The sequence below is a fragment of the Myxine glutinosa genome, unplaced genomic scaffold, assembly GCF_964187855.1.
Source record: "Myxine glutinosa unplaced genomic scaffold, kmMyxGlut1.1 SCAFFOLD_593, whole genome shotgun sequence".
In the NCBI taxonomy this organism is placed as follows: Eukaryota; Metazoa; Chordata; class Myxini; order Myxiniformes; family Myxinidae; genus Myxine; species Myxine glutinosa.
The window spans coordinates 49,959-68,658 of NW_027616689.1; the positions used below are offsets into that span (position 1 = coordinate 49,959).

General features: G+C 45.5%; 2 protein-coding genes across 6 annotated transcripts in view; one reads left to right on the forward strand and one right to left on the reverse strand.

Moving 5' to 3' along the window:
- The window catches only part of NEURL4 (neuralized E3 ubiquitin protein ligase 4), a 59,808-nt gene that overhangs the window by 16,211 nt on the left and 24,897 nt on the right, over window positions 1–18,700 (forward strand). For 2 of the 5 annotated variants that reach the window (XM_068118084.2, XM_068118085.2), the window contains exons 2-7: window positions 5,840–5,996; window positions 8,042–8,505; window positions 10,320–10,368; window positions 16,784–16,941; window positions 17,091–17,202; window positions 17,361–17,449. In XM_068118084.2, the coding sequence (XP_067974185.2) occupies window positions 8,104–8,505; window positions 10,320–10,368; window positions 16,784–16,941; window positions 17,091–17,202; window positions 17,361–17,449 (810 nt within the window). In that variant the 5' untranslated portion in view covers window positions 5,840–5,996; window positions 8,042–8,103. Of the gene's footprint in view, window positions 1–2; window positions 605–5,604; window positions 5,748–5,839; window positions 5,997–8,041; window positions 8,506–10,319; window positions 10,369–16,783; window positions 16,942–17,090; window positions 17,203–17,360; window positions 17,450–18,700 lie in introns of those variants that run through there. The other 3 variants (XM_068118082.2, XM_068118081.2, XM_068118083.2) reach the window with 3 other exon arrangements.
- Window positions 11,558–15,982, reverse strand: LOC144889030 (uncharacterized). Its single transcript, XM_078768840.1, has 2 exons — window positions 13,378–15,982; window positions 11,558–11,931 (listed from the first exon to the last, which is right to left on the reverse strand). Exon 1 carries the CDS (start codon window positions 14,827–14,829, stop codon window positions 14,179–14,181), a length of 651 nt encoding a protein of 216 aa, XP_078624966.1. The 5' UTR covers window positions 14,830–15,982; the 3' UTR covers window positions 11,558–11,931; window positions 13,378–14,178.

The following is an 18,700-nucleotide window of genomic DNA, read 5'->3' on the forward strand; positions in this document are numbered from 1 at the left end:
TTTAGATTTCATTGACGCGTCGCCCGGGATCCGTCCGCCCGCCACGTGGATCCTCCCGGCTCATTTCTCCTCGAACGGTTTTGCACATGTTAACTTCTCTCGTTCGTTTCAAACGTGGATTTAACATCGACAGCGTTTCTTTATTTTGGCGAGACTGGAGTTCCGGGTTAAAGACCCTTTAGCGGTTGTTTTCTCCTCAGATACGTTGATTCCCTTTGTATGGGCGCTGGGGCTCGGTGTTCGCGCTTTTCTCGTTAGTTAGTTCCGTGAGTGCTGGGCGGCACCACGGACATGGGGCGTGGGTGCTGACGATCGGAGATCTCCACGCGGGGATGGCGGTGCACCCAGGTGCTCAGGACCGCGGGAACACGACCGTCGTGACGTGAGCCGGTCGTGAGGAGACGCAAGAAGAAGTGGTTCCGGTGTTCCGGACGTCATGTCCCGCCATGGTTTCCACGGACGGTGCGGAGAGTGTCTGCTCCTGGACCCGCCCCGGCTCTCGGCCTGCAGGTTGTTCCCTCTGCGGAGGTGCGACGAGGGCGTCGCGTTCGGGGAGAGACCCGTGCGTCCGTGCAGACCCTTCTTGGTGCGGGTCGCAGCCCAGGTGCATCTCCTCACACCCTCGGGGTCTTCCTCGTTGTTCGCCGTGGGCCGGTTGCCTTGTGGTTTGACCTGATGAGTGCTGAAAGGTCGAACCCGCTTGTACTGGTCTGATTGATTGTTGTCTGAAGACCCTGTCGACGTTGGTCCACCACCAAAGCATGTTGTAAAAAGTGGTTATTCTGTTTGTAGGTGCCACACCATACACGGACATCGTGCTTTGGCTCGGTCGCACCGCCACGCTGGACGAGGACCACCTTTTCCACCACCTCGCCCGAGGGTGGGACAATTGGCTGCAAACCTCTCGGATGAGCTTGTGTACCCTCCTTTGAGGGACCATCTTGCCCGAGGGTGGGACAATTGGCCGCATAGCCCTCGGAAGAGCTGGGGTATCCTCACCTGAGGGACCATCTCGCCCGAGGGTGGGTCAATTGGCCGCACACCTCTTGGCTGAGCTGGTGTATCCTCCTCCGAGGAACCAGCTTGCCCGAGGGTGTACAATTAGCCGCACACCTATTGGATGAGCTGGTGTGTCATCCTCTGAGGGACCAGCTCGCCCAAGGGTGTACAATTAGCCGCACACCTCTCAGATGAGCTGGTGTGTCGTCCTCTGAGGGGTCAGCTCACCGAAGGGTGTACAATTAGCCGCACACCTCTCGGCTGAGCTGGTGTCTCCTCTTCTGAGGGACCATCTCGCCCAAGGGTGTACAATTAGCCGCACACCTCTTGGCTGAGCTGGTGTCTCCTCTTCTGAGGGACCATCTCGCCCAAGGGTGTACAATTAGCCGCACACCTCTTGGCTGAGCTGGTGTCTCCTCTTCTGAGCCTGAGGGACCATCTCGCCCAAGGGTGTACAATTATCCGCACACCTCTTGGCTGAGCTGGTGTCGCCTCTTCTGAGCCTGAGGGACCATCTCGCCCAAGGGTGTACAATTAGCCGCACACCTCTTGGCTGAGCTTGTGTCGCCTCTTCTGAGCCTGAGGGACCATCTCGCCCAACACACCTCTTGGCTGAGCTGGTGTCGCCTCTTCTGAGGGACCATCTCGCCCAAGGGTGTACAATTAGCCGCACACCTCTTGGCTGAGCTGGTGTCGCCTCTTCTGAGCCTGAGGGACCATCTCGCCCAAGGGTGTACAATTAGCCGCACACCTCTTGGCTGAGCTGGTGTCGCCTCTTCTGAGGGACCATCTCGCCCAAGGGTGTACAATTAGCCGCACATTTTTCTTTTTCTTTTGTATACGAGATCGAGGTTCGTGTAAGAGCTAACATCAATCACGAAAAAAATAAAAACAAACGGACACACAAAACATATGATCAAGGGAGTGGGAGACAAGATGGGGAGAGAGGGGGAAGCACACAAGTACAACAGCAGAGAACAGGGACATCGGAAGATCTGTGGGAGGGGGAGGGCTTGGGGGGAGGAGGCATGGGAAGGTGGGGGGCAGGGGGTTGGAGAGGTATAAAACACTTGGACACTGCTAGAACTTCCAGGAAAGAAGTTGGAATTTCAAAAAAGTGGATCTGGGGTGAATTAGCGGGGGTAGAAAAGATCAAGGTTTTGGATGGGGGAAGATAAGAGATGGTGGTGAACAGCTGTTTTAAAGACCTGGAGGGAGGAGTGGGATTGAAGGGAGTGAGGGAGTTTGTTCCAGAGGCGGGAGAAAAGAGGAATGAAGGAGTGAAGGTGAGCAGAAAGCCTTGATTTTTGCAGTTTAACCATAAGGGGGTTGCAGGCAGATCTTGTGCGACCTGTAGGAATATTTGGGGGACAGAGCCCAGAGAGAGCTGGGGGGGCAAGGCCAGAGAGGAGTCGGTAGAAGACGGAAAGACCACCAACCTGCCTGCGGCCAGTGAGTGAAAAGCCCTCGGAGTTAGCTTCATCGCGGGAGATTCCAATGATTCTGAAAGCTTTGGTTTCAACAGCGTGAAGCCGAGCTAGGTGTGAGGCAGGTGCACCGGCCCAGAGGGGGGAACAGTATCTCTTGTATTAAAGTACCTCTTGGCTGAGCTGGTGGTATCTTCTGAGGGACCAGCTTGCCCGAGGGTGTACAATTGGCCGCACACCTCTCGGATGAGCTAATGTATCCTCTGCAGACTATAATCTGTTACACACCCCTTCGCCTTGGTGGGGTGTGCGACATCTGCAAGCAAATAGGAGTGAGGGTGTCAGATCCTCATTCGGCGTGCTCAAAATAATCTACACCCTCTACCCCAAACTCCCAATAGGATCCTTCTAGGTGTGTGTGTGTGTGTGTGTGTGTGTGTGTGTGTGTGTGTGTGTGTGTGTGTGTGTGTGTGTGTGTGTGTGTGTGTGTGTGTGTGTGTGTGTGTGTGTGTGTGTGTGTGTGTGTGTGTGTGTGTGTGTGTGTGTGTGTGTGTGTGTGTGTGTGTCAGAAACACCACCGTAGTGGAGGAGTGCATAATCAGAGTGTACGCCAGTACTCTCTATGTCGGGATGGCGTGGAAAAGAATGTCGGTCCCATCTGCTACATACAAACTAAAGTTAGATTATCTTCTTTAAAAATGGATATTGCATTGTACGAAGGAATTTCGCTTGTGTCGATGGACATGCGGGAGCTGTCCTTCACAGTCATGTTTTTGAACGAGTGAGAAAATTATCACCAGTCAAAACGATGGGTCTGTTGGTCACGTCCCAGGGGCTGGTCTTGGGTAGTAATGGCGTGGTGTGACTAGTTCTAAGATGGTCTTGGGCCCAGATGACTGACAGCCGTTGTTGCTCTATTAACTTTCATTGCAGACCCTTATGGATCACCGGTTGTCGAAACCCAAACCAAACCGTTATTGTATCATTTCGTGTGCTCGACTTGATACCTCCACATGTTTTGACATGCGATCTGCCGTGTCATGACTTCCCAAGTTCACGATTGGAGGAAATCACTCTGCTTGTCTGTTTACCCAATTGGTCGAGCTTGTTGATCAGTTGAGACACTCCTTGTTTATATATGTACACACACACACACACACACACACACTGATATATATATTTTTTTGTCACTGATCTACACTTAATACCCCATAATGTCAAAGTCGAATATTGTTTTTTTGAAATTTTTACAAAATAATTAAAAATGAAAGACAGGAATATCTAATTTCTATAAGTATTCAACCCCCTGAGTCAATTCTTCGTAGAAACGTCGTTGGCAGCAATTACAGCTTTGAGTCTTCTTGGCTATGTCTGTATCAGCTTTGCATATCTGGATTTGGGGAGTTTCTCCCATTCTTCTTTGCAGATTTGCTCAAGCTTTGTCAATTGGAATGGGGAGTGTCGGTAAACAGAAATCTTCTGGGCTTTGGCTGGGCCACTCGAGGACTTTCATGTTCTTGTTCTGAAGCCATTCCAGTGTTGCTTTGGCTGTGTGATTGGGGTCATTGTCATGTTGGAACATAAATAAATCTTCGCCACAGTCCAAGATCTTTTGCACTCTGAAGCAGGTTCTCCTCAAAGGATTTGCCTGTATTTGGCTCCATTCATTGTTCCCTCGATCCTTACAAGTCTCCCAGTCCATGCTGCTGAAAAGCATCCCCATAGCATGATGCTGCCACCACCATGCTTCAGGGTAGGGATGGTGTTAGATGGGTGATGGGCTGTGCTCGGTTTCTGCCAAGCGTTGTGCTTTGCATTCAGGCCAGAGTACAATTTTCTTTTCATTAGACCACAGAAATTTTTTCCTCGTGCTCTAAGTCTTTCCCGTACCTTTTTTGCAAACTCCGTCTCGCCACTCTCCCATAAAGCCTAGATTTGTAAAGTGCTGCAAATACTGTTTTCCTTCCGGCAGGTTCTCCCATCTCAGCCAAGGAAGTCTGTAGTTCTGTCAGAGTGGTCATTGGGTTCTTGGTCACCTCCCTGACTAATTCCTTCTTGCCCGGTTGCTCAGCTTGGTCGGACGGCCAGCTCTAGGAAGAGTCTGTGTAGTTCCATATTCTTTCCATTTCATAATGATGGAGCTCACTGTGCTCGTGGGAACTTTCAACACTCGAGAAATTGTTTTATTCCCTTTCCCAGATCTTTGCCTCCTCACAATTCTATCTCGGAGTTCTACGGAAGGTTCCTTGTACTTCGTGGTAGTTTCTGCTCTGACATGCATTGTGAACTGTGGGACCTTATATCGAAAGGTGTGTTTCTTGCTAAATCATGTCCAATCAATTGAATTGGCCACAGGTGGACTCCAATCAAGTTGTAGAGACATCTCGAGGATGATCGAAGGAAATTGGATGCACCTGAGCTAACCTCCCAGATTCCGAGCGGATTCTCTAACCACAGTGCCGTTGAGTCTGGTCAATAATAAGAAGAATTGTATTTACATAGCATCGACCTCTTCTATTATTTTGTATTTTCTGATCGTATTTTACCCAAACTCTGCTACTTCTGGCGTCTTGGATGTTTTCTTGTTATTTTTATTTATTTATTTATTTTTGCTTTATCATTATTTTTGTCTAACTTTCTCTTATCCCCTTACCTAGAGTGGCTGTATGCCTTGTCTGGGGTGATATTCATAAAAAGCACCTTTTACCAATGGTACAAGTCATGATGATAAAGCAATTGACTGGGGGTATACTGTAACCACAATACGACTGGGTCTGGCAGATTATATGCATATTTTGTTGGATGTTTCACTAGAAACACCAGCTTCCTTCGGGAGCATTGGAAGTCGTCTTCTTTGGCAAAATTGTCGAGTCACATTTTTAACTCAACTGGACTATGTCCAGCTGAGTTTTTGTCGACACCCAGTGTCCATCGTCTGTCTGTCTGTCTGTCGTCTAAACAATTTTACATCTACGCTCTAAAAGTCACAAATATTGATTAAATTTGATGAAACTTGTTATGCAGCATCTTTAAGACATAAACTAGTTTGGCATTGCGTTTGGGCGTCGCACGCCCAAAAATGGGTGCGGCAGGGCGGCCACATTGAAAAACCAATTTTTGTCATATATTTTTAGCACATGTAAACTATATAGTTTGTGGTTCTATTATGCATATTCCAACCATGTTGATATAGACAAGTTGAGTTCAGGTTCCCTGGAACCTGTAGCTTTTTTTTCCTTGTGCTTATGACCTGACCCTGGGTACTACCAACACGTTTGCAAAATTTGGTGGAGATCAGCCCAACCCCTTGTTTTTTCTATGGTATTCAGATGTACACACAAACACGCACGTACATACACACAGGGCTCTCATAATATAGACTGAAGATGTTGTTTTTACTTTATTTATTTCAGGTTGGTTCGTGGACTGGTTCCCTGGCTATCGGACTCACGGCCGTCAATCCCGTGGACCTCGTCGATATCCCAGCCATCGCCACTTCCCTTCAGAAATCGTGGGTGGTTTCTGGTTCAACAGTGTTTCGCAATGGAGTCGTCATCACAGAAACATTTGGTACGATAATGAACCACATTTTAACCAAAATTGTTTTCTTAAACATGTACGTCCCTGTGATTATTATTATTATTATTATCAATACTAGGACGTGCCCGTACGTGGGTGCCCGTACGTGCGTGCAAAAAAACATGCGTGCAAACAACAACAACAAAAAAAAACTTTGAAACCACGTGGCAGTAACGACCACAGAACCCCCCCCTCTATTTACATGAAATGGTTTGGTCCATTCGCAACGACCACAGAACCCCCCCCCCCTCTATTTACATGAAATGGTTTGGTCCATTCGCAAAGCCAAAGCGAACGGCGAACGGCTAAATCGCCATAGCTCGGTAACTACTTCTCCGATTAATATGAAACCTTGAAAAGGCACATCCTCGGGTCCCCAGCAATATACCTGGCAAGTTTCAAGTATATCGGACCCGTGGTTGTCGAGAAACAGCGGTCACAGACACACAGACACACAGACACACATACAGAGATTACTGGAATTATAGATAGATATTGTCATTGTCTGTCATTGTCCACCGAAGGTGGGCGGAGGTTATGTGTCCACCCCTGTCTGTCTGTTTGTTTAAGACCACGATATCTCAAAAAGTTGTGGACGGATTTGGATTAAACTTGGTGGACATGTTGGGTATGCGACGAGTACGAATCGATTATATTTTGATGAAGAACCGAATGTGGATCCAGATATGAGAATTTTTATTATTTTTTTCACTGATTCTTCACCGTTGAGTGATGGGGCCAAAAATTATATGTGTAGCACGATGTTTCAAAACGTTGTGAACAAATTATGACCAACCTAGGTGGAGGAGTTGGGTAGGTGATAACAACAAGCCACTTAGATATTGGTTCAGGTCCGGATCTAGATCTGGCCTATCGGTGGGATACAAAATATATACCGTTCAGCCTGGAGGAGGTATGGGCTGTACCGAGTGCTGAGGTTGGTGGGGTGGTGGCGGTGCCCTGGATCCAAAGGGAGCTGGCTCAGACCAGTGATTGGCAGTGCCCTGGAGCAGAGACCAGGAGCCGAGTGGGTGGCGCTGCTCTGTTGTTGACGTTGAACCTTGTGGATTCGGGGTGGTTGTACTCTGGCGCCGTAAAGTAGATACAATTTTTGTTTTATTTATTTCTTTAAATCCTTTCTGCTGGTACCACGATGAACGTAATCGTAGCTGCCTCTAGCTGGTGTCATTTGAATTGTCGGTTTAAAAGTATTTTTTAAATCTGTTATAAAAGGAGCCGTGTCTGTCTGTTTGTCGTGTTATAACTTGAGAGCGGATTAGTGGATTTCAATAACCCCAACTACGGTGGATTCGGGTAACTCCCGGGAATATTTGTGATCCAAATTTTTTTAAATTTTTTTTATGGGTACATGGACACACGTGTCAAAACTGCAAATGCCAACACGTGACGTTGGTTAACCCGACACGGAGAGCCGGATCTTCCAGGAATCCTTTGTTAATTTGAGATCAGATTTCAATGAAACCACTCTCAGGAAATAAACATAACCACTTATCCCTGTCCCTACAAATATGTTTTATCCACCATGTTGATTCCAAATCTCCACGAATCTCCACAAATCCAAATCGTACAAATCATACATTTTTCCCCATTTCTTTTATTTCATGTCTTTTTTCACACCAAACAACAACCTTTTTTTTCCCCCAATTGTGCAAACATTGGCGTTCCCGTCAGTGAAGCGATGGGTCTTGTATGCTCGTGTCTATAAATAGGTGTTCGTCCACCTAATATCTATATTTTTTTATGCCAAGGTGCAAAATTATTTGTTCGTTCCCTCCTCTACAATATAATATTTTTATTTGTTTCTATTTATTTTGTGTCATTGTCCATTGGCTTGCCCGATTGTGTCGGAAACAGCTGCTCATTGAGGCTGTTTTATTGGTTGATGAGTTGTCTGTGATTTTGTACTTTTAATCTGAATAGAATAATCAACCTGAACAGAGAGAAGTAGTAACTTGCATCCTCGATAATAGGTGCGTGTCCTTTATCCTACCCTTTTTCCCTCCACACTGTTGCAGGGCCTCCTGCGGTCCTCGACTGCCTTTCCATTGGTGACGTCATCGGGGTGGAGTTGAGGCCGATGGGACAGGAAAATCTGACCGTGGGGCTCGGTGTGAACGAGTCGTGCTGCACTTGTAACGGGTTTGGCGTCGTGTGTGCTGCATGCGAAGCGAAACAAAGTAGTGCTACTGAAGATAGTTCAGGTAGATTCAAAGATGACGTTTGGCACGAACGTGAGGTAACCGTTAATGCTGGGGAAACGCATTCGGGTGAAAATATGGAAGCTCTCGACCATTTTGTTGGGAAAAACATCGACAACAGAGCGGAACATGATGGCGAGTGCTGCGTCGGGGACGCCACCGATACGGAAAGTGGAGGGGCGATGCACATTTGGTTGAATGGTCGTGACCTCGGCTCGGCTGCGAGTGGACTTCCGTCCCGTGCGTGGGCCGTGGTCGACGTTTACGGCAAGTGTACACAGGTGAGTACGCGATCACACGTGAGAGTCCGTAACAAAGTTGTGCGAGCCTGAGCGACGGAGACCTGGGTTCTATTTCCTTGGGAATGTCAATTTGTGGATTACTCGCGGACACTGCCAGGACTTTTTAACGAAACACCTTTGTTTGTTTGTGTTCCACATCGGTTCGCTCGTGGTCTTCTCCAGGAAAGGATCTCAGTGGAGAGATGTTTTTGTTTGTTTCACTTTGAGTCGGAATTTCCAGCACACACCTGAACACACAGTCCATGGTGATGATCGTAGATTCAGGTGTTATAAAAGAGGGGCTTATTTCACCTCGTCATAGTGCGAGTTAGTATTAGACGTGACTATGGTCCAATGAGTGGAAACTATTTCTAGGTTGAAAATGCGATAGAAAAACAATATGCCAAATCCCATTAAAAATTCCATCGAAAATTGGACGAGTTGGATCTACTGGTTTCAATAAGGAAAGTGAAATACTGGACCAGTAGAAAATACCCGAAGGTCAATGGGACCAGTGGAAGACTAATGGAATACCAATATATAAATGAGCAGGATTGTGAATAATCAATTAATATATGTGGGAAAATGATGTGCCCAGACTGGGATGGGAATGGAACCCAAGTCTTCTGATGAACTGTACCAGTGCTCTGCCATCTGACCTATCGACGGCGTCCCTGACGCAGCACACGCCATCATGGTCCATTCTGTTGTCGAATCAAACCCAGATCTCTGCTCAGATGGCCGAGTACTGGTACAGTTCACCAGAGGATCTAGGTTCGATTCCCGGTATTGGTGCACAAGTTTCCCACATATGCCGATTGAGAATACCAATAGGTTAATTGGACCAGAAGGAGACCAGTTCCCAGGTGATAAACGAGTTGATCAACTGCCATAAATGTCCTGCCGTTTTGCAAATCGATCATCAGCACTGCAACTTGCATTCACATATACAACAAGAAAGAGCAATCGGAGATTGCAGACCCTCGCCAGGACGTGTTTGTGCGGTGTATTTTGGGTGGTGTTTTTGTACATTCTTTCATTATTTTGTACAACTCCACTTAATATCAGACACGCGTCCTCTTCATAAAACTGAATTCAGTATTGTATTTTAAATATTTATTTTTAAATGAGGCTATCCTCGGGGTCTTTTGAGTCTGTATCGTCTTTTGAGTCTGTGCAAAGAGTCTTTTACATTCTCGGAGTATTTTGGGTCATCAGGGTCCTATGGCTCTTTTGGGTTATTGGGGTGTTTTGAGTCCTCGGGGGGTGGGGGGAGGGGGGGGGGGGGTATTTTGGGTTTTTGGAGTCTTCAGGGGGTCTTTTTGGGTCCTCCGGGTCTTTTGGGTCCTCTGGTTCTTCATGGTATCTAAGGGTCTTCGGGGTATTTTGGGGTCTTAGGTCTTGGGGGGGGTCTCAAAGTATTATACAAATATACCAGCATGTACAAGTATTATACAAACGATGCCGATTGTTTTGTTTTTAAACTTTTCTTTCACCTGTTTGATCACTGCTTGCGGATTATTTGGTTTGTTCTGAAATTTGTTGACAGACGGATGGGAGTTGGCCTAGTTATTTATTTTTCACCTTCGGCTGTGCTTAACGCAGACAACCTTAAGACTGTTTTGGGCACAAAACACTTGAGGTTGTAGTGCTGTTTCGACCAATCATCATGTCTGACTGTCTGTCAGTAGAAGGAAGTGGAAATTGTACAGGTTATGCACCACTGAAATTGTACTGTGTTTCCGCTCTTTTACATTTGGAGGTGTTTTTTAAAATGCCTGATGATAACACTTGCTGTTTGTTCGATACTCCAGGTGACTTTGGTTAATAGCGGCGAAGAGGGCGAAGAAGACTTGAGACAAGGTGGGGTGTATACGTTGATTCGGAAGTTGTAGTTGAATCCGGTACAGCTCTGATCGCTTTATTAAACCTTTCACCAAGGGGTTACCCTCCCAACGTAACGTTTCCTTCCTGGTTTAAGTTAAAAACAAACTTTTGTTCCATTTGTTTACTTTTATCCTATTACCTTTCTCCTATTACCTTTGATGGATGCTGTGAAGAGGAACAGGTTGAGATGGTTTGGTCATGTGTTGAGGAAGGATGAAAGTGACTGGTTGAGAAGAGATTGGAAATGAATGTAGAAGGAAGTAGAGGACGAGGAAGACCGAGAAAGGCTTGGCTAAAGATGGTGGAAGAAGAAATGCGGGCAAGGGGGTTAACAAGGAGAGATGCAGAAAATAGGGCAAAATGGAGAAGATCGTCATGGAGACCGCAAGGCTAACCCCCGCTCTTGCAGGGAAAATGGCCTAAAAATGCATGTTGTTGTTGTTGTTGTCTCCTATTACCTTGAACGAAATAAAAATGGAGTAAGGCATTAAAGGTGCAGAGGAAACAAATGTCAAGGAAAGCAAGCATGTTGAACGATAAACATAAATAAATGAAAAATCACTCATGGAAACGAAAATCCTATTCAAATTTCAAGTCAATCGGATGAAAATTGAGGATTTTAGAAATTTGAAAAAACGTGGTTGACCTTTGGCCTATATTGACCTTTTAACCAGGGTGTTGATCTCAAAAATAGTTCGTGGTTGAATTCAGTTCACTGATATGAAAATCCCATTCAAATTCCAAGTCAATCGGATGAAAATTGAGGATTTTATTAATCTGAAAAAAGTGGTTGACCTTTGGCCTATGTTGACCTTTTGGCCTATGCTGATCTTAAAAATAGTTAGTGGTTGAATTCAGTTAGCCGATATGTAAATCCTATTGAAATTTCAAGTCAATCAGATGAAAATTAAGGATTATAGAAATTTGAAAAAAGTGGTTGACCTTGGGCCTATGTTGACCTTTTGACCTCAAAAATATATAGGATTTTGTCAGACCACGACCTCTTCCATTTGGTGAAGTTTCGTGAAGATCGGTTTAAAATTGTGACCTTTAGGCAAGTATAAGTGAGCGGTTGACCTTTGCTAAAATTGTGACCTTTAGGCAAGTATAAGTGAGTGGGAGCGGGGACACACAAACACACACAGACCGGAGTGATCAACATACTTGCAAATTTTTTTTTTTTTTTTTTTACCAAGAAATAAATGTGATAACAGTGGTAGAAGGTTTGTCAATAATCTTAACGGAATGAAGATACCGGAACTTCGGCTCCCGTTAAACTAATAAAAAGGGGAGAAGGAAAAACCACTACTGTGACGACACGGTTTGCACAGGTGGAGTGAGCATGGTCCATGGGCACGAACATCAATGTTGAAGTCTCTGAGGAGGTGCGGAGCCTGTGCAAAGAGCAGGTCTGTTGCTCACATCCCACACCCAGGTTTGATCGAGCATGCCTTCCGACTCAATAGTGCCCCGAATAATCCCGATTGGTGCAGCTTCCACCTAAACTCCACATGTGGAGGGGGTCTCGGCAGCATCCACCTAGAGTCCCTGTATATAGAGAGTTGTGTCAACTCAAATTTGGACGCCATTTTGTGTCTAAGTGTGTCGGATTAGATATACATGTACATTCGCGATATGGGGTGATATATTCTAAACCTGCTAAAAAAAATTTTACTACACATATTTAGTCTTATTATTACATACAGGTGATATTTGTTTTGTCAAAAACTCAGCTATTGCCGTGAAAAAGAGCTGTGTGGTGATATTAAAAGTGGTATGGCAATGCATATTACAAGCCAACACTGCATATAAGAGCTAACATTATAAGTAAGACAAACCAATGCTGTCGTTCTCTGAATTTTAATAACTTTTAGAAAGGAGTGTGGGCATATCCAATATTTTTTAAAGGGTGCCGAGAGCAATTCCGGTGTAGGACTTCCAGCCGACATATAGTCTAACACACTTAACACAAATTCTGTACGTGGTATTGCCATATTTCTATAGTGTACAACTTTAGTTTTATCGACATTTATATTCAATTTCCATTGTAATGATTTAACAAGCTGCAAGTCAGCTGCTGTCTCTGACATAAGGAAAACGTCATCGGCATCTAGTAAGATTGAAACGTTCATTTATTACTCCACCCTTGCCCAGAACTCTGATGGATATTGCCTGATCGATTAATATGTTTCATAGCTGGCGACCTGGCTGCACAACCCGCAAAAAAATTGAGCAGGTCCCCCCCTAAAATTGCTTTTATGATTGCCGATTAGGCTAAAGATTTTAAACCAAAAAAATAACTTGCCTCGGAATAAGTTTTGAATGGACGGACAGACAACTGAAAACAAAACGGACCATGGGTTTCCCACCCCTATAAAATCAAAATTAATTCCCTCTGAAAAAGTACAGTGACATTGCCCGCAGACTACCCAACCGCAGACCAGGCAATGTCACTGTACCGGGACATTTCATCAATCAATGACAATATGCGGTCCGCTAGGACTACCCGAAAAAAAAATTGAGCAGGGTTCTTCCCACGGAAATGCATTTTTGGTCAGCTCCTTGAAGATTATAAACAAACACAAATCACTTCCCTTTAAAAGGGTTTTTAACGGACAGACAACCAAAAAAAAACCGAGCAGATATAATTGCTTTTGAACATCAATCATCAAGCGGCGTGGGCCTACCTGGCAGAGTCTCGAGGAGTCGATCGCTTTCCAGCTCTTTCGTCTGACTTTCGCTTCCCAAATTTGTCTTCTGACTTTATCACTTGGAAATCTATACATCTTATATTTCCCAGATTGGTTTGAACAACCAAAAGCAGAACAACCAGTCATTTTGTTTGGCAATAAACAACATTCCCGTACCAAGCTGACGTTCACGCACGGTGAAGTTAGACACAAAATGGCGCCACGAAATCACGTGACCAGAAATCTCGGGTCAGCGCATGGCGCAACTCTCTTTATACAGGGACTCTACATCCACCCATCAGGATGTCCAAAGAATAGCTCGGCGCGACCAACTTGCCGCTACACAAGGCATGACCGCCTTTAACAAAATGGGCGAATGTCCCCACGACATCGTACCGTGTATGGGACTGAAGCGACTTGCATGTCTGTTCGTCACAGTGTGACCTGCATCCTCTCACGTGCTTGTGACCTCTGAATTGAAAGCGAAACACCTGCACAGTGCTGAGATCAGAGCTTTAGGGCTCATTGTGTTTTGCGGGTTTTGTAACATTGGTGGAAATGTTATTTTGAGTCTTGAACTCTGTTTTGTATTCGTTTTTCACTGCATTAAAAGTATTGTCTTTAATTTCCCAATTGTTCTGCCATTTAAATCCGAGCATTAGCGTGAACGATTAGATGTGGATTTATTTGTTTGAAATGCTTTCCCAACGGAGTTCATCAGATGCTCTCAAGATAAGTAGAGGCCTATTTACTTGCTCATCATATGGACTGATAATTAATTAATACAAATAACATTTTCACATCTTGCGTATTGTTACGTTTGTGGGGGTAGGTAATGAAATACCTTAGTCCAGGTAGAATTGTATTAGGTAGTGTGCTCTGAATGTCGCAAAGAAGAAGAAACCTTCCTGTAACTAAGTAGGCACGGATGTCTGTGTAAGTGTATATTTGTCTCCATGCGAGGGGTGCAGCTATGCTAATTAGTTATGGTATAAGGGTAAATTCCCAGTGTGTAAATTGCCTCTTAGGTTTTCCCTTCGTTCCTTATGACACACATCACCAGCCATGCGATCAGCGCCGAAATTAAATGACAGAATCACTGACCGGATCCGAACACTTCCACTGACGTCTCTGCAACCTCCAGGATGTTGATGGTGGACGTCTCATTAACCTCCAAGATGTTGATGGTGGACGTCTCGTTATCCTCCAAGATGTTGATGGTGGACGTCTCGTTATCCTCCAAGATGTTGATGGTGGACGTCTCGTTAACCTCCAAGATGTTGATGGTGGACGTCTCGTTATCCTCCAAGATGTTGATGGTGGACGTCTCGGCAACCTCCAGGATGGTGATTGTGGACGTCTCGTTAACCTCCAAGATGTTGATGGTGGACGTCTCGTTAACCTCCAAGATGTTGATGGTGGATGTCTCGGCGACCTCCAAGATGTTGATGGTGGATGTCTCGGCGACCTCCAAGATGTTGATGGTGGATGTCTCGGCGACCTCCAAGATGTTGATGGTGGATGTCTCGGCGACCTCCAGGATGTTGATGGTGGACGTCCCGTTAACCTCCAAGATGTTGATGGTGGACGTCTCAGCCACCTCCAGCATGTTGATGGCAGACTTCTCAGCGACCACCAGGATGTTGATGGCGGATGTCATGGTGATGCCAATGAAATGCTGTCCGGTTCGGTGGTTGGAAATGGCCAATTCCTGGCACTTGTATGGTCCAGTTGTTGCTTGTAACATATCGGTCTCACATGTACGATTATTGAATAACCCATTTTAAGTAACCCCCACGCATGCGAAGCGAAAAGCAGGGTTAAGCAATTGGTTCAAGTCTGTCTGTCCATCTGTCTCATCAGTTTATGATCGAGGAGCAAGTTAAATTGAATGTTATATTTTGAACACGAATCAGCACATGAATAGGAAGACAAGTTTCTCATTGTACCATTCATTGTCACTGAATTTGGCCCTATCCCACATGAGCAGAAAGGAGAGATTTTTATTTTTATTTTTATTTTTTACTCTGACAACAACATGCATTTTAAGGCCATTTTCCCTGCAAGAGCGGGGGTTAGCCTTGCGGTCCCCATGACAATCTTCTCCATTTTGCCCTATTTTCTGCATCTCCCCTTGTTAACCCCCTTGCCTGCATTTCTTCTTCGACCATCTTTAGCCAAGTCTTTCTCGGTCTTCCCCGTTCTCTACTTCCTTCCACATTCATTTCCATCACTCTTCTCAACCAGTCACTTTCATCCTTCCTCAACCCATGACCAAACCATCTCAAACTGTTTCTCTTCACAGCATCCATCACAGGCTCTATTCCCATCATCTTTCACAATTCATCATTTGTCTTCCTCTCTCTCAACGATACTCCACACATCCACCGAACCATTCGCATTTCCACCCTTTCCAGCCTTCGTTGCTGCTCTACGTTCATTACCCATGTCTCGCTCCCATAAATCATAACACTTCTCACACATGCAGCAAACACCTTTCCCTTCAGCTTCAACGACACTCCCCTCCTCGTCAGCATGCCACTCAGTTCCCGAAACTTCTTCCCTGCACATCTCACTCGAGCAACCGTTGCCGAGTCTGATCCACCTTCTCCATTCAGCATGTCTCCTAGGTAACAAAATGTTTTCACACCTTCCAGCTTCACGCCGTCTCCAAGATCCAACTCAACATTTCCTCCATCTGCAGCTCCCTCTGTGCACACCTTACACTTAAATGTAGCTGCCACACTGGTTAATGACCCTCTCAAACCACTACATTTTTGATGAACCCACTCAGCGCACTTTGTACATTGAATGGAATTCACTCTGACACCCTTCCTGCACACAGCACACGGCCACTTCCCAGTTCTTTGCACCTCACCGCATGCTTTACCACTTGCAATCACCTTCGTTTATCCGATATTCCTTTCAGACCTTTTGTCTCCATACATTCCTTCCACTTGTTCATCTTCTCCTTCAGTCCATCCATACTTTCTGCAATCAACACCAGATCATCTGCATACAACAACTCCCATGGTAAACCCTCCTTCACGTTCTGAGCCAGCACCTCCATCACAGCTACAAATAGTAGTGGACTTAGTACCAACCCCTGATGCACTCCCACCTTCACCTCAAACTCACCACTGTTCCCGTCCTTCGTCCTTACAGCTGTGCGCGCTCTTTTGTACATTGCCATCACTACTCTGATCAACCATTCCTCCACTGTCCTCCACAACCATTGTCTGTCTGACAGTTAAACAAAATTGAAAATCATTCCAAACAGGAAACTTACTGTTTTTTAAGGAAGTCATGAAGGACACAAACAACAGGCACAAATAACTTGTGTAGCGTGTTAGATAGGACGATGTAATAAACAGTGCGTCAACGGCAGTAAAACCCGGAATTAATTAATTAATTGATATGACTTTTACAATTTTTATTTTATTTCAATTCAATTATACACTTCAACACTGCAGAACACAAATCACCTTTGCACTTCCAATAACGTCCAGTTTTGCTGTACTTGCATGTTATATAAGGTGGTGTATAAGACTGCTCAATAGCACTAAACGTCCGGTTTTTAAACGATCTTTAAAATCATTATTTTATTAAAAGTGAAGTGGATACTTAAGCACTGCATGGGGTGACGTGTTCTATGAGCTCTCTAGTTGCTAATTAAGTTGCGATCCTTTGTCTTCTTTAAGGTTTCACGATGAGCGATTTGCGGTTTCACTCTCGCTGTGGTTCCCTAGCACGGCTCTCAGAGGACTTCCGCACCGCCCAGAGGCATCTTCCCACGGCCGAATTTAACCACGGGGTCGTCTTGTCATACCGCCCGCTTTTCAGGGGTGAAATGTTTCAGGTGAGATTCAGTATCGCTCCCATCGAGGTCGTTTTCCATTTTGGAGAAAATGATTCTCATCTTTTTTGTGGTTTAATTACCATCCAAAGTTAATGTTGTACATTTGAATTGAGCCGAACGGTGAACCCTTCATCATGTACTTGTTTCAGGTCAGGATCGAGCAATTGGTGGAAAAATGGTCAGGGTCTTTGGAACTCGGCGTCACAACGCACAACCCTGACCGTCTCGCATTCCCCCCGACTATGAGCAACATAACTAGTGGTACGGCTTGTTGCTATACTTTGGAAACGTTTCACTTTTTCCTCAACTGTTTGCCGTCCTGTGCCCAATGTTAAACATTTGCGCCACCTTTGGAGTCGTAAGTTTACCCGTGCACGCATCGGTTAAATGATTGTGCTTTACATCGTGGATGAGAGCAGGGACGGTACTGATGAGCGACTGTGGCATTCTGACCAATGGGAAGGGTACACGGCTTGACTACAGCAGCACGAGCTTGGATTCCCTTCAGGTGAGACGTTTTCTTTATTTCTACAAAGATGATCCTGGTTGAACTAACAAAAAGTTGGTTGGGATCGCAGAGGATGGTGGAGAGAGAAGGCGAAGGCTAAGAGGTGAGAATTAAACTTGAAACGGGAGGAATAAAGCAGAGGAACTGGAGTAGGCCTAAGTGTCCAAGACTGTTACACAGAGAACCTTGTAGATGGTGGACAGGTGGATTCTGTTGCTTGTAATGGTGTAGCTGAAGTGAATGAATAAACTGTGACTGCTTGATTCCAGATGGATTGCACGTCAAGATTGTCCTCCTGCATTTTTGGCACATCCTGTGGTGGCAACATATTTGATTGTTACCTGAAGAGTTTCACGTGGAACGGTTGAAATGTCTCGCGTCGCTGCGTCTCTTAGTTTGGGGACCTGTCATCAGTCTCTCACGAAAGATGTTTTGTCCGGCAAAGCCCAAGAGAATGCGATTGAGTGGACGAATGATCTGTGGTAGACGAGCCAATTAAGAAAGATATCCTTCGGCCCCTTTGCAGAGGCTTAAAATGTGTGACAACGTCTTGTCGGAACCGAGCTCTGAGCACATTAAGCACGCGGTGCCAGGAGAATGTGCTCAGCATGCAGATGCATCTTCGTATGGATACCGTAATGGCTTCCAACATGACATGACAACGGGCTGCAATCTTGAAGTGGTGGAGGGAATCCCGCATCATCTGAAGAATATAAAACACGGGCCTGTAAATGTGATCACTCTTGTTGTTGAAGCATGTGGAGGGGAGGGAATTGGACAAAACTGACTGGTTTTTCAACCCAACCGCCCCCCCTCCCTCCCCAAGTGGGCACTTTTATTTGGTGCCCATCTCGTGGAGGTGCGCATGGCACACCTTTAAAATGGTGTCGTCAAGGTTCATCTCGTCGCGGCCACATGTCACCGAATCAAATGCAAACGGCGGTGCAGTTGCACCGGTCATCGTCTGTCAAATCCTTTAAAAACGAAATCTTATCAAAATATGCTTTAATAGCATTTGATGCAAACGCTGAAAGGTGGCGTGAAGAGGAAGTAGGCCATGATTCCTCATGTTGCCAAATGATACCTTCAAAGTCGTTCGTGAGTTGAGTGAGCGGAACTGATGAAGGACATTTGTTTTGGACCAAGCTTGTACCTTCTCAAAATCTGCCCCAAAGGATGCATCCGCTGCCTCTCCGTCGCTGGCTACTGCAAGAACCGTTACCTTTGGCCTGTAATTTCATGTGTCCATTA